At 43.5% G+C, this 15,237-nt stretch overlaps 1 protein-coding gene across 3 annotated transcripts in view; it reads right to left on the bottom strand.

The window, feature by feature from the left end:
- Window positions 1-15,237, bottom strand: part of LOC143899359 (uncharacterized) — a 77,720-nt gene that overhangs the window by 14,284 nt on the left and 48,199 nt on the right. Inside the window, exon 6 of one of the 3 annotated variants that reach the window (XM_077409648.1) lies at window positions 750-13,290. The exons of the other annotated variants lie outside the window; for them this stretch is intronic. Within the exon in view, the coding sequence (XP_077265774.1) occupies window positions 12,998-13,290 (293 nt within the window). The 3' untranslated portion in view covers window positions 750-12,997. Of the gene's footprint in view, window positions 1-749; window positions 13,291-15,237 lie in introns of those variants that run through there. 3 annotated transcript variants of the gene reach the window in all.

The raw sequence follows: 15,237 nt of genomic DNA, 5'->3' as shown, positions 1-15,237 counted from the left end.
TGTATGGTTACAGCGTGTATATCCGGCTCTTCAGAATTCATCTCAAATGTAGCTTACATTCCCATATCTCCGCTAGGCGATCACAGCTATAAAATATCATATAATCTTGGGATAGAAAATTGTTATTATATGTTATACGATAAAAAGGGTCCGATATCGCAGAACGATAAGAATATTATATACGGGAATGTATTCGTCGCAGCGATGTACGCTAGTTGCCGCTGCATTATTTCGCGCTAATATTAGCGTTATCGCACACGAGCTCATCGACGATATAATTCAGCGCCGGCTTAGATCATAAAGTGTTGTCATAGTCCTCGGCGTTGAACTGAATGTGAGATCCCACAGACGCTCCGTTAAAGACTGCGATTGAGGCAGCTGCCGTGATCGAGGCGGATGCACGGGGCATCAGATTATACCCGTGCAAACGCGAAAATATCCCTGAAATATGCGACCGCTTAATATCTAATAACACTTGACACTCATAAATATCCGCCAGTTCATCGCGAGTCCAAGTTACGACTTTCCCAAGGTGTTCGACGATGCGCCGTCTCGTGCATATTTTACGATCCTCATCGGTTTCTGCAGAAATGCAAAAATAGGGAGAGACGCTGCATCTCGATTATGCGAAAATTGAAAATTTTAAGGAGAAAATGGGATCGAGAGAGCGCAGATACCGTCGGCGAATATGCGAACGTCGAAATGGGAGAAAAATGATCTGGAAAAAAAAAGAAAGGTAGACGGCACGGTTAACACACAATTATGTTTAATCAAAAAATTAGTATGAAATACATTAAATGCACATGTGATTAATTCTCCATTTTTTTTGTTTATCATCATCATTATCATCATCATTATCATCCGTATTATCTACACTAGAATTAAAGATGTATATAATAATGCAATTGTGTAAACATAAGAGACTTTATGTTAGAATAATCATAAGGATAAGAATATAATTGTAATAACAATAAGAGAAGTAGTAGTAGTAAGAATCGTTTCTCGTGATAAAACCGGTTGACGCCCTTAACCATTTCATTCCATCGATCGGCATGGTCAGAAGTTCCTCTGCGAAAATTTTTTTTTCTTTTTCTCCTTTACTTTGCTAAATTATATGCCTATTGTACGTTCCGAGCCAAACGATCGTTTATACGTGTAATAGAAAGATATCAGCTCTCAAGCAACCCGCCGCTTCGCAAAATCATCGATTGAAGTAAATCGCCGCCGTTTTCCTGGTCCAGAAAGATAATAAAACGGCGACGACGACGATCGCGCGGACGCGACCGAACTTGATTCGCAAACGCGTTAAAGACCGGCGGGCCCTTGCTCCCTCTTTTTATTCGAATGTTTAATCGCGCGATCGCATTCATTACTCCGTAGTGTCCCCGTAAGTAACTGCACTGTCGGAAAAAAGCTTACGAATCTTTCGGAAAAAAAAAAACGAGTGACAACGGTGAAAGGAAAGAAAGATCGGAAACAAGGAGTCGAAACCGAGGTTCGACGAAAAGAGAAGATAAAAGGGAAAGGCAGGAGGGGGGGTGCAGGTCCGAGACCAAGAACGTAATAAGAAAGAAAGGTACAAACGATTGACACACACGTTGACGAAAGGTTTGCAATCACATTAATAACGATTTCTTCGATCGGCCTAGCTCGATCGAATATCTTTTTTCTTTTTTTAAGTTCGCCGGTCGAACTAACGGACGTTTGAGCTTTCGGGGTGTTTGAGCGCGACGGGACGGTGATGCAAATTTTTCTTCGACGTGTGTTCGAAAGAGGAGCGAGACGACAATATTGGGAAAAAAAAGGAAGGAAACGTTGATCGCGATTTGGTTCCTTCTTTTCTCGCACGCACGCATACACGCATTCTTTCTCTCTCCCCGATCTGTCTACACCTCTTTCGCTTCCTCTCTTACACTTTCTCTCGCTCTCTTTCTCTCACGTACGCGCTCGCACGTTATCACACAACGCGGAAAATGCAACGGATAACGATTTTCTTCCTCTCGCCGTTCGTTCATAAAATGTCGAATCTAATTTTAGAGGCTCGTTTTCTATATTTACACACGCCGTGTAAAATCACAACTTTCAGTCTGACAGTCGCGCCGATTCATATTTTACTTTATTTTATTTTAAATTTGTTTTTTTTTTTTTTTTTTTAATGATGAGTAGAACACGCTCAGTATTCTCGCGGGGAACACTGATCCCCTATATTGTTACGATTTACAATTATTATAGTTTATTCATCCCCCGAGAAAAATAACAAAATGTATATATATATATATTTATATATATATGAAGATAGATATATATACATATATCGTGTGTGTGTGTATATACATATATATCCATAGTTAATCCGTAATTTGTATATATTATTATATAAAGAGATATTAATAATAGTACTTTTTTTATTTAGTTTAATAATGTACAAAGGGGGCAGGGGGCTGTCGCGCGACGGTGAAAAAAACAACAAAACGCCTAAACGCGCCCCTTATTCCTATCAGCTAAGCCTAATCCCTAGGTAACGCCTATTTAACTACACTCATAATGTTCACTTGCACAGCCATAGTTTCTTTCTTCGCTTTTCTCGCTCACTCATTCCTCGGTCGTTTAGAACGTCTCCTCGATCGCCCGCGATCCACGCCCGATTCCGGGGATTCGTTCGCGCTTTTGTCGTCGATGCGGCGCGGCGGCCGAAGCTGAGATAGCGTCGGATATACGCGCGACAGCCGAACACGAAAGAGCGCACGGCTGCTAGAATCTTCATTTCAAACTCGCGCTATCAAAGCGGAACTTTGAATCGAAAGATCGCGAGGTGCAAGTATGTTGGAAAGAACGATCCAAAGATACAATCGGACGATAACAATTAAGACTTTCGAGAATTCACCCGGAGGCTCTCCGAAGAAGGTCAATTTGGACAAGTTAAATTTCCTTAAGTACTCAACGTCTGTGCCATACAACCAAGATCCCTCCATCGCGGTTTACCCAATTCCGCGATATCGTACGCGAACGTTACGCCGCGGATTCGCGTTCGCACAATCGACACTCGTGATTCGCGCATCGCCGCGCGCCGTCGAGTCATCGCATTCCGCGGATCGCGGCGGCGCGGAAACTCGACCACCCCGCCCGGAATCGGATGAGCTGCCGGGCGTAACGAGGATTTCAGAAAATTCAGGAGAAACGTTATTCCACTCGTTCGCTCTCGCCTTTCTACCCGCTCGTGTTCCCGCCCGTACCGAAAGTATCCGGAGAACGCAACTTGTCCGTCGCGCGACAGCGCCCCGTTGCCCCCGCAATCTTTTACTATCGCAATATATTGCACGATTTTTTTTCTTTTTCATTAAATTCATCTCAATTTCAATAAGGTGTTAGCACCAATCTATTATATCACAATGTTCCACTCCACACCACGCAGTTGTAAATATATAAATACCTATATGTAGTAATAATAGTAGTAATAGTGGGGTAGCAGTAGTAATAGTAATAGTAGTGGTAGTAGCAGTAGTCATAGTAATAATAGTAGTAGTAGCAGTAGCAGTAGTGGTAGTAATAGTAGTACATCGTAATAATTTCCATTTATAATTAATAAAAGTTTTCGATATAACAGCCAGGCGACCCGCGACCGAGTTAAAACGGCGGCGCGCAGGCCGATTCAATGTTTTATGAAATTGTGTGCCGAGTATTTCTCTTTATCTCTCTCTCTCTTTTTCATCCAGATTTCCCCCTTCTTCCCCTCCCACCCTGCGTGTGCTCCTATCTTTCGGTGTGTCGGTGCAGTTTGTCTGTCCCCGCAGATGCATATGTGTGTAATCGGACGTGTACGTTGGGTGTACGCGAGCTTTTACACGCGTCAAAATGTTCGGGCGCCCTGAAGAGATATATATAAATCACTAGCACACACGATTTTCTCTTTCCTCGAACCACCGGATCGTGTCCCTTAAACTACGATTTATTCTATAGATTAATTGCAAGAGGTTTCGCACATCTAGAGATTGAAATTCTTCCGAGTCTTTCACACACATTGCATTTACGAAACATGTACATTCATAGAGTTTGACAACTAGATGGCCGAACATTTAAGTATTTACCATCTAATAATTTTCTGCGTTAGATTCTTAAGTCCTTAAGATTTTAAGATTACTCTTCAGATAGACGAGAAATATTGCCGAGAAACGCTCTTGTGCCAGTGATATATATACAGCTTCGTCGCTTCGTCGGGGGCACCCTGTGTACAAGTTCCACTCTCATGATTTCGTCCGCTCCGATGCTCCGCAGAAAAACGAAAAGCGAAAAGTTTTCGGCGTGTATAGTTCGCTAGAGAAAAAGAAATTCTGCGAGAGCGGGGCGTACAAAAATCACGGGGATTTAGAAAAAGAAGAATAACCTTTATAGAAAAATCCGTCTTGTTCGTTTTCTCGCGTCACGCCACTTCCAGAAAAATAAACTTTCCGCCAAAGGTTATTGCCTCGCGCTTCCATAACGCCGTTATCGTCGCGGCGGGGCTTTTTCCCCGGGAACCCTCTTTTCGAGAATCACATGTCGATACTGCGCGCCGCGACAAGCGGGAAGCTACGGGTTTCCGACGACGATACGAAACGAAATAGGACGTCTCGTCGCGTCGAATAGCAACGGCGACGCGTATTCCGGCGGACAGTTATTTATTAACGAAGATTATATCGAGACTCTTTCCCCTCCAAGCACTCTCGAATTTGATTTGGCGATATTCGGCTCTTTGGGCAACGTGTGTCGTCGCAAAACGATAAACAATTCAGAGCGCGAAAATCGTACAAACGTCTGTGTTATTTTCTTTAAATCGAAATACATTTGAATCTAACGTGGGCCAGTCCAGCGCGGGATTACAATCCATCTCGGAACGTCGAGAATTTTTTTTTCTTCCTTCGTTTACATTATTGTTCTACGCTCGTAACAAGTTCTCGATTTTTTCGTCGCGGCGACGTTGCCTCCGGGCATCGTGATTTATTTGGCTCGTAACACTTGGACGAAAGATTTGACGGGTCGTTTATATTGGATCGCGTGCTTCGGAGTTAGCTTTTTATCAGGGGAATTCGTTTTATTCGGAACGTCGACGCTCCGACAGCACTTCTGCAGCTTCTATTGTTGCCCCGCTCGCGGCTGCAGCGACGCGCCGTGTAGCTTCCCGTTGACTTTCACGCGTATATCGCTATACTTGGCGACGAGCTCCACTTTTTGCTGTGTCGCGTTTTAATTTTCTAATGGCTTTTTTTTTAGAAACGATGCCGTTCGCACGCGCGTTTGCCAATCCCGAAAAAACCGAGAAGAATCGCGCGAAGAATGACGCGCCGATATTTAAAACATTTTACATTCGCGCGACTTTCGTTTCTTTAAAGGCTTTATTCAGCGCTTTGTTAAAAAATGCATCTAATTTGGAAGAACTTCGATTCGTTAAAGTTTCGTGCTCCGAACGACGCGGCTGAATTAATGTTTCACGCGAAAAGCTCGCACGACGATCCCCTCGAATCCTCATCTAAATTTTTCCGGCTCGGTTTTTAAAAATTTGGCCAGGCCCGCGCCGCGCGTTTCGGTCATATATTCAAATTTCGCGTGACAAAATGCGAAGTTGCGAAAGAGGATCCGGGGCACGGAGTGGATGAAAAAGCGGAGGCAAAGGGGGAGAGTTGAATTATAAAGTAAATCGCGCGTCGGCGTGGCGGGCGCCAGATATAAAACGCCGTGAATAAATTAGTCCGCGCAATAATGCAGCATGCACGGGGGAAAAGGGAAGAAATCGCAAGAATGCGACGGTAATAAGAAAAACGCCGACGTAAAATTCTCCCCCTTTTCGCACCTGCATAGGGGCGGCGACGCAAATGGCGGCAAGTTCGTTCGTTTGATTTTCGACTCGTGCGGACGGAACAATCCGCGCCGATTACGTCTCCGAATCGACAGCGACTCCATTCGCGGTTGTTTTCCCGATTTCGCGTCCTCGGCGGATCGCACCAGTGTTTTCCGAATCGGATTTTCCTCCCGCTTTCTCGCGCGATTCGCAATATATTATAATAGAGTGTGGAACGGGAATATATGGTAAGCCGCAACGGGCATCAATGCGGTTATTTAGCTTGAAAAAAATCCAGAAAAATATATTTAAAATATATTTAACTCTAAAAAATATATAAGACAAAAAATACAACTTGTTAACATTTTAAAAATGAATGTACATACTATTTGTTATCATGCCTTAAAATAGTCAAGTTTATATTTGACAATTGCAACGTCCTCATCATATTTTGCACTCATACGCAAATATTCTAAAAAGAAATTACCATTTTTTCCCACATTTTTTGAAATGTAACATAATTTCGGCGAGAACTTTCCAGAATCAGCTAAAATTTCAAGAAGAAAGATTTCAATAGCAGTAATAAAAATTATTATTGCAACAAACAATACGATCAGAAATTCCAGGAAAGTCCGATCTGGAAAAGCTCGAAAGACACTGGTTCACATGATTTCACGATGCTCTCCGATAGAACCGCGCTTCGCCTACCACTTGGCTCGGCCCTCGCATCTACTCAGCTATTTATCCGCGAATGTTCGAAATATACGTAGCATGCCAAACATCGTGTTTCGCATGTATGCACGCAATCGGCGAGCACTCGTGAGTGCCAGACGATCGATACAGGCGCGAAAGCACGCGTCAGATTTCCGGCCACGAGACTCCAGCGTGAAACGCGAAATTATGGCAGCTATACGATTCGAGGAGCTCGATGAAAATTCGCGGAAAGTCCCGTGAATTCACGGGATGTAACGTTTACAGTGACTTAATCTGAAATTCAAAAACTTTGATATCCGTGGGAAATTTTTAGATCTAAAATATTAAAAAGAATCGCAGAAAGTTTCAGACGTCGAGGTTCCCGTCACGGAAATCCGAGGTTTAAAAAATTAGAATCGAGCAAGAGATGAGAGCGCAATCTTCGAGACTGAAGCTTTGTGATCTTCTCGGATTTTAATTAACTTCCGCGTAAATGACTGCGTTAGAATCTTTAGCGGAGAATAACTTTTCACGAGAAAATATGTATTCGCTTCCATTCGTCGTGCGACGACCCGTCCGTTCGCGTGAAACTTATGCGTGTACACATATAAATTGTTCGCGTATGTGCGACGGCCTACGGTTGTGCCGCGTGCCGCACGGCTTTGTACAATGATTTGACAGTTTGTGTATGAACAATTGACAATGGCCGGCACACGCCGACGAACGTCCAACGTATACGTAAATGGCATCAGCACGAGCGAAAAGTCACGCGTCTACGAACGCTGTTGAATAATAATCGCGCAACCGTATAAATACATCGCTATTGTTTATGTAAATATCGCGCGATGGAAAATCGAGTGTTGATTCTGACATTATTGAATTAATTAACGCGCGCTTTACAGATATAATATTCGCAGATCGGCGGCTGACCTCGCGACAATTAATGACAGAGCATCAGAATGATTCGTTACGCATAATTACTTCAGCCGCATAATTATTTCGATAAAAAGTCAGAAGTAGCGTAAAAAAAAGTGTCTCTACAGATAATCGCGACGCGGTATAATTTAAAAGGTACAAGATATATAATTTAAAGAGACGTCGAAATACAGTCGCAATTAAACGCGTAACTGCATCACGTTAAAAGGGCAAAAATGTAACAATTACGTAGTAATTTCGTCGGTTAATATAATATCTCCTGTGTTGCGTGACTTCTCCATCGATCCGCGTAATTGCGCCATGCGCGCGAGCTCTTGCAACGTTCGGCGTTCATCTAAAAAATTAGAAAAAAAAGTGACCAAGTACACCGATGCTCCAGGGTAATTCCGCTCGCTCGACGACGTCTACTCACGCGCGGACGGGTGACAAAAACGGAAGTTTCTCGAGGGGTGGATCTCGAATGCATTCTAATGGCGGCGGAGCGACCGCGGTCGCGGCGGCGGCGACGGCGGCGACGGCGGCGGCCGCGAAATTGACTCTCGCAATATTAGGATGAAAGATGAAAAGCAAACTCCATCGGCAAACTTTGTTGCGGTCAACCAATTAAGTACAACCGCGTCCCGACTGCAGGCCGAGCCATAATTTCGCGCGCACGATGGAACATCGATCCCGGGCCGTGCGCATCTCGCCTCAGATTCGCGCGTTCTCTCTCTCTCTCTCTCTCTCTCTCTCTCTCTCTCTCTCTCTCTCTCTCTCTCTCTCTCTCTCTCTCTCTCTCTCTCTCTCTCGTTTCATCTCTCGGAGGATGCACCGTACACCCCGCAATGCACCGCGCAGGGCGGATGCATCGCGAGGAGAGACTGCGAAGAACACGAGCGAGTCACGTGCGCAAGCCGAAACTGCGCCACGCCGCGCCGTCCGTAACCATCGCCCATCGTTTATTCGAGTTTGACTTATCGAGAGCACCGTGGAAAGACATGCGGAAAGATATCACGCTGACGTTTCGACGTAGAGGTTCTCAAACAGCGCCCTACAACGCTCCGGAGACGCTCGAGCGGCTCCCATCGGGGTTCCTTCGAGTCTAAAAAATGTTACCGAATGAATAGCGGGGATCGTTGGCGGATGGATATCGATATTCTTCGCAAATCCCTCAGCGAAAGCCCACAAACGTTAACGTGTTCATAGATAACGACAATTTTCCCTCTTTTTATTAGAAAAACGCTTGATATTTAAAACACAATTACATTAAGAATTATATTTAAAATATCTTTAATTTCAATGATCAATTTTAAATAATCACACAAAGTTAATTTTAATAGACTGGCGTTATATGGCCTCAAATTTGAGTACCCCTGTTTTCGCGCACGGAGGACGGAATTGTTGAGAAAATCGGCATTGCTCGTAAAAGTTGTTCTCTTATTCCCCTTCCAGACTCTGCTTCTTTCGCGTTTCGATTTTCTCTCACGCTCTCTCGCTTTCTCTCTCGCTCTCTGTGCAGCAGAAACGACTCATCTCACGTTATTAACTCCTTTTAGAGCCCCCGACGTAGAAATTGCAATCAACTCCTGAATTATCATACGACTCATAGGAATATCTTCATTTTTAAATCACAGAATTAAGTTTTGTATCATTTACAGAATTTTAATTCGTTAAATGATGTCATATTTTGCGTAGATTTTAAAAAATATCCAAAAAACAAATATTCGTATAAAAAAATGCCTGATAAATATCACATAGTCCGATATCCAGTTATTAATCAGAGCTGGAGAATCAACTTTTGCGGCAATAGGCGCGACGGAACGTTAGGCGATCGTAATTAATATAGATGTTCGAAACCAACGCGTTGCGCGAAGGTAGCAAAGGGAACAAAAAGCTCGGGAAAAAAGCAAGGCAAAGAGAGAAAGAAGAGAAGTCGATCGACGTGTGATTTCTCAGCCAAGGAGGTAGGCCTGCAAGTGCACCCTTAACACGATTCAACCCGCCCCTGTCAATAAATAAACCTTGCGTGTGTCGCGTATTGCAATATAATGTTGCGCTGTGTATATATAAACAGTGAATAACATATATATAAAATCGTAAAACGATAAAACAAAATAAAATAAATTATCCAATATATTAATATTTATACTTAATAATCTGCAATAATATATTAATATTCTGGTTATATATTATTAAATTATATAGGTATATGCGTGTTCGGTTGCCTTAACTATGCAAAGTGCCCCTTTTTTTTTGCAAAAAAGAGAGAAGATCGACGGTAATATCATTTCATCACAATATTGCGGTTTGGCTCTTTGAATAGCTATGGGTTTCTGCGTATGCCTGTACGTAGGTGTTCTTTTCTCCGTATGTGTGGCCGTTTTCTAGCGACCCCCGTGAAATAAAAAAAAAAATTATTGCTGTTTGCAACTATATGACGGTAATCAGCGCCGGCAAATATACCTTTTAAATTTAATTCTTAGATTCAATGCGAAAGAGTGTGCTTAACGAAAAGTTTCTAACCGAAAAATCTGAGGTTGCCAAAGGAAAATACCTACGCATCTATTATTAAAGTTACGATTATATAACTTTCGATTGCAGATAGTGTCTTCGACGTCGGACTTTGGATACCAGCTCCGTAGATTAGCAATCGATTTAGATCTCGCTTTGTCCGGGGGAGATTTTTAAAATATTCGCGCACTGTCTGAAAAACTGAAACGCTGTGGGGGTCGCTACGCTTCGCTTCAATATAAGAACAGCTTTCTATCCCTGTTACGTGTCCCACGCCTACCTTGCGAGAACGCCACTTCTCTTCTCGCCCTTGTGTATGTGTAATATATATGTGAGGCATCGCTCTCTCAAAGTAATTAGGAGATCATCTCTTTGGACGATTTCCTCTGGACGGAACGTCCAGGTGCCGTTAAAACGTTTGTGAATTACATTTATGACCAAACGTGAGGATCTTGGACACTTCAAAATATCAGACCGTCATTAGATGACGCCGGCACTTGAGGAAAATGGTTTCCTAATTGCTTTTGAGCGACATACATTTATCCGTGTTTCTTGTAAAACCATGATTATAATTATGTATATATACGTTACACATAAATTTCATGATGTACGAAAGAAAAAAAAACAAACAAACAAACAAAGAAGAAAGAAAAAACAAACAGATTGCACCCCAACCAATTAAATATCAATGTGCAATGACGTTACGAGTATCGTGACCATCCCTTGAATAAAATTAATCTTTAACGTAACTATATATCTCCAACCAATGGTAGATTATTAGTGTGTGGTAGGTTATATAAAGTATAAAATATAGTACTCTATAAATCATCCAATACAAGTAAAACCTTATTTGTTGCCTACGCACTTAAGTCCCGAATCGTGGAATGTCTTCGTGATTTCCACTATTTACCTCCGCGCGCGCGATCGCGCATTTACAGCAGCGCGGCGTGCGGCTTAATCATTAATATTATAGACTTTAGGTGTTAATTAACAAGTAACGTGCGTTTTATAGTCAAAGTTCATATTAGGACTGCAAAGCGCGCTGCACAACGTATATTATCAAAATTTCACAAACGTAAAGGACAGAAGATTTCTTTCGTTGTCGCTCGATTTGCTGTTGCGCGTTGCTTGCGCGTGTACGCGTAAGGGTGTGCTGCGTGTCGCGGATGCGTGTCTCTTCTGCGGTGCCGATGCCCTTCGTGAGCTGCGCCCCGTGTGTAGCCGCGTGTGAAAGGTCAGGGTGTAAAAGTCCGTGTATGCGTGCGTGTGATGTGTGTATATTTGCGTGTAAATCACGCGCGTAGATGCGCACGCGTATTGTTAATATTGCTACTGGTTCCCGAAGGCTGATAATACATTACGATTACAATCTAATATGAAGTCCAACTATAAACTCTTCAACAACTATACGACTCACCCTGCGTATCGAATGAATTACTCCCAGCGACTCAGTTTTATAATTAATAGATATCATTATAATTAATTAATTGATTCATTAATATTCTTTCCGGCTGCTGTCTCGCCGTCCCGATCGGTCGGCAGCAGCATCTACGGGAGGAAATTGGCACCACGTTTGCTCCCATTTTATATATATATATATATATATTTATTTATATATATATATGCATTTATATTAAATATGTAATTAAATCCGCGCGCGCGCGCGCGCGCACACACACTAACCGCGCGAGCGGTTAATTCGCATCGATTCAATCGCGCGGACTTACCCCGCGGCACTCGCTAAAAAGTATTATCGGCGATCGGCGCAGCGCTCGTTTTTCTCACCGCGAGAAAAAAGAAAAAGAAAAGATATAAAGCTGCCCGGATGTCTTTGGACATTGTCGCGACGCGGACGCGGCCGTGCACGAGGCTGACGCACGCGAGCGTAGTGGATAAAGTGTCGCGATCGCCCGCGACGTTATTGAATCACAACGAAACACGAACGTAAAAAGCACGACAGCTCCGCGCGAGGGCGAGGCAGAGAGGTACTTTCTCATCGCGCGCGTAAGAGAAACGCCGAAAAAGCGACCTGCGCTAAATAATACGGCTCGTCTCGGATCGACCGATCGGCCGACGGTCTCTCGCCGCGATTGAAAACGACGCTCGGGTTACTCCACCTCGATTTTGCGACTCGTAATACGAGATTCGGAAAGATTGCGTGGGACCTCTCCGAGAACTCGAGACGTCCGGGATGTCGAATCAATTCGAGACGGAGAGAAGAGGGGCTCGATTTTGCGCGACCCATCTTCCGGGGAATCGCGATCGAACCGGTTCGATCTCCCGAAAAGTCCGAGGAGGAGCAACGCGTCGTCGTCGTTTCGTCGCCGTTGTGACCGTCGCGCGCTAACGAGCCTCCTTCGTCCGGCGAGATAAATCGAATTAGGTCTCGTGATCGCGGCGGCCTCCCGACCCTCGCGACGCGGAGCGTCGGCCTCGATGAGGGATCGCGGATACGCTTTCGCGCGCTCGCGCACCTCTGCTCCTCGGCGACTCGTGGAAGAAAAAAAAAAAGAAAGAACGAAAGAACAGCCCTCACAGCGCTTCGACGTTAGCTACAACAAGCCCACTCCCAAAAATGTCACCGCACACTAAACTGTACACATCGCTGTATATTAATCTTTCCTGTTCCATTTTTTTTTGCCATTTTTGCGATTTTCGTTTGTTAAAAAAGACCCCTACAGGAGAAGTTCTCGATATCCCTTAAGCGTAAAACCTACAAAAGATTTGGTGTTCGAGAAAGAAGAAAAGCCGAGAGAGACCGGCCCTTTTTCCCCCCAATGGCCGTAACTTCAGGGCCATACTTTCGCCGTACGCGAAATACCCCCCTGTGGCTACGGCCACCCGCGCTATCAGTATATATTTCATCGTTTATATATATATATATAATTTTTGGGGTGCGCGCGTATATGTTATATATATTATGTTTCAATATATATGTATATATATGCATATTTAAATATATATTTAATATATATGTTTTAAATATATATATATTAAATATATAAATATATACCATATATATATATATATATCTCATCTATCTTTTTTTCCTGTCTTCCGGCGTCTTTAGGATAGCGTGTTCATGGTGTCATTGCTTGTTGAGAGCGCCAACGAGCCCGCCATGAAATCATTAAGATCGATCTTTCTCGCTTCGGGGTGTTTGAATTTAAAGTGCGTGCGCAGGTTGTCGCTACGTGTGTACGTGGCACGACAGAGAGGACACTCAAACCTGCCGGGGAAGTGGACGTGGTAGTGGTTCCTGATGTGCGTCACGACCTTGCCGCACAGCTTGCACCTGTGAAGGTTGCAGCCGCCTGGCACCCGGTCAAAGGTCAGCCGCATGTGCCAGGCTTTTGAACCTGCAACATCAACACAAGACAAGTCACTTTCAACTGTTGGCTTCCCGACGCGACGCGGCGAGTCGCCCGGTCGCCGGCGACTCGTATCTTTCTCTCTCTCTCTCTCTCTCTCTCTCTCTCTCTCTCTCTCTCTCTCTCTCTCTCTCTCTCTCTCTCGCTCTCTCTCTCTCTTTTTTACTTTTCCGTTTCTATCTTATTCGATTTTTTTTCGTCATGTTACTCCGATTACGTTACTGTTACTTCTATGCCATTTCCCTGCTGCTTTCGCTTTGTGGTATTTTTATTTGGATACTTTTTTTGGTTTGGCTCTAGAGCGGCTTTTTTTCGAGGGTCGCCGGATCCTTGGATACTCGGGTAGGGCACTCAACTCCGTGGAAGTCTCTCGGATTCCAGGATCAAGTCGAATCCTCGAATCCACGGACCAGAACTGCGGATCCCCCGGTTTTTTTTTTTTGGGTCTTTGAATCTTTGGATTCTCGAATTCTTGGAAATTCTGAGATCTCTAGATCACCGAGTCCTAGGATCTTGAGACATTCGATCTTCGGAATCTTGAACCTACAGATACTCGGCTTCTCGAATCCTTGGATTCCAAAGATCCCCCGAGGTCTTGAGTCCCCTCGGAGTCGTTGGACATTTTAACTCCTCGCAGATGCAAATAAGATCCCCTCCGTATCCTTGGATCCTCCGATCCCGATCTCACTCTCGTTAATTTCGCGCGTTCGTCGTCCCCGAGTTCTTTTAGTCGCTTCCCTACCTCTCTACGTTTCTTTCCTTTATCTTAAACGTCCTCCGCTTCTTCTCGCGAATTGTACTGTGTATGTATATTATGTTATATGTGTTACGTCCTGAACGCGCGTTAATCGAATTGCTAGAGACAGACAGAACGAGAGAAACATTTCACCAAACATGTAAATAATAGAAAAAAAAAATTATATATTTTTCCTCTTGTCACGTTTATCGTGAAAAAAGTACCGGCAGAATTTTGAAATATCGCTTTTCGCAATCGGATAAATTGATTCCCGAAAACTGACGTATAATGGAGAAAGAATATTACATTAGTTTATTGTGTGAAAGCAGCTTTTTGAAATAAACGTCTCGCGCAATGGATGCCGTTATATTTCACGATAAACCGGGAAAATGCGGGGTCTTTGATTAAAAATCGATCACTCGTTACCGCGGCGTTCCCTTTGAGGCGTCGCTGCTCTTTACGGGCTGCAAAAAAGAGAGAGAGAGAGAGAGAGAGAGAGACACATTGTATCGTTTAAATAAATTTAAATAAATTGAGCCGCGAGCTCATATACCAAATAACTTCGTCGCTCGAGAGACGCTCTCTCTCTCTTTCTTTCTCTCTGTACGCTAAAGATGCGCTTAATAATTTCGTATTTAAAAACATGGAATTTCGCTTTGTGAGAGGCGCGAGCTCTTACAGGCCATTTTCGCAAATACCTGATATAAAAAAAACGCGGCGGCCATAATAACGAAGGAATAAATATTAAATCAAGCGACGCTCCGAGCTACTAAGCTAAAAACGAGCAACGCCGCCACTCTCGTGTATTTAACACGAATTTTGCACTGCCTTCGTAAAACGACAAAATATGGCTGACGTTATACCGGAAAATGGTGAAAATTTTTTATTTATCATTAACGCTGAAATGTCGCAACCGAGAAGTTCGCGGTATAAAAGCTGGAAAACACGGCGTATTGCTACAGCTCTGTTTACCATTTTTGTACTTTTTTCCCAGCTTTTTTCGCTTTCCACTTTTACTATCTTTGAATCCCGGCAGATTATTTTATGCAGCAATTATGTAATCACTGACTGAGAAACGTAATTAATTTTCAGATATGCGATTGTCGTTCGATACGAAGAAAGTGCAAAATATCTCTTAAGGGTGTGCACCAAGTAACGAACGAGCTGCGTCGAAGATGTACACCGCGCGTCTTCGAACG

The sequence above is a fragment of the Temnothorax americanus genome, unplaced genomic scaffold (assembly GCF_048541705.1).
Source record: "Temnothorax americanus isolate GAGA-0224 unplaced genomic scaffold, ASM4854170v1 Scaffold10, whole genome shotgun sequence".
Taxonomy (NCBI): Eukaryota; Metazoa; Arthropoda; class Insecta; order Hymenoptera; family Formicidae; genus Temnothorax; species Temnothorax americanus.
This window is presented reverse-complemented; position numbering and strand designations above follow the sequence as displayed.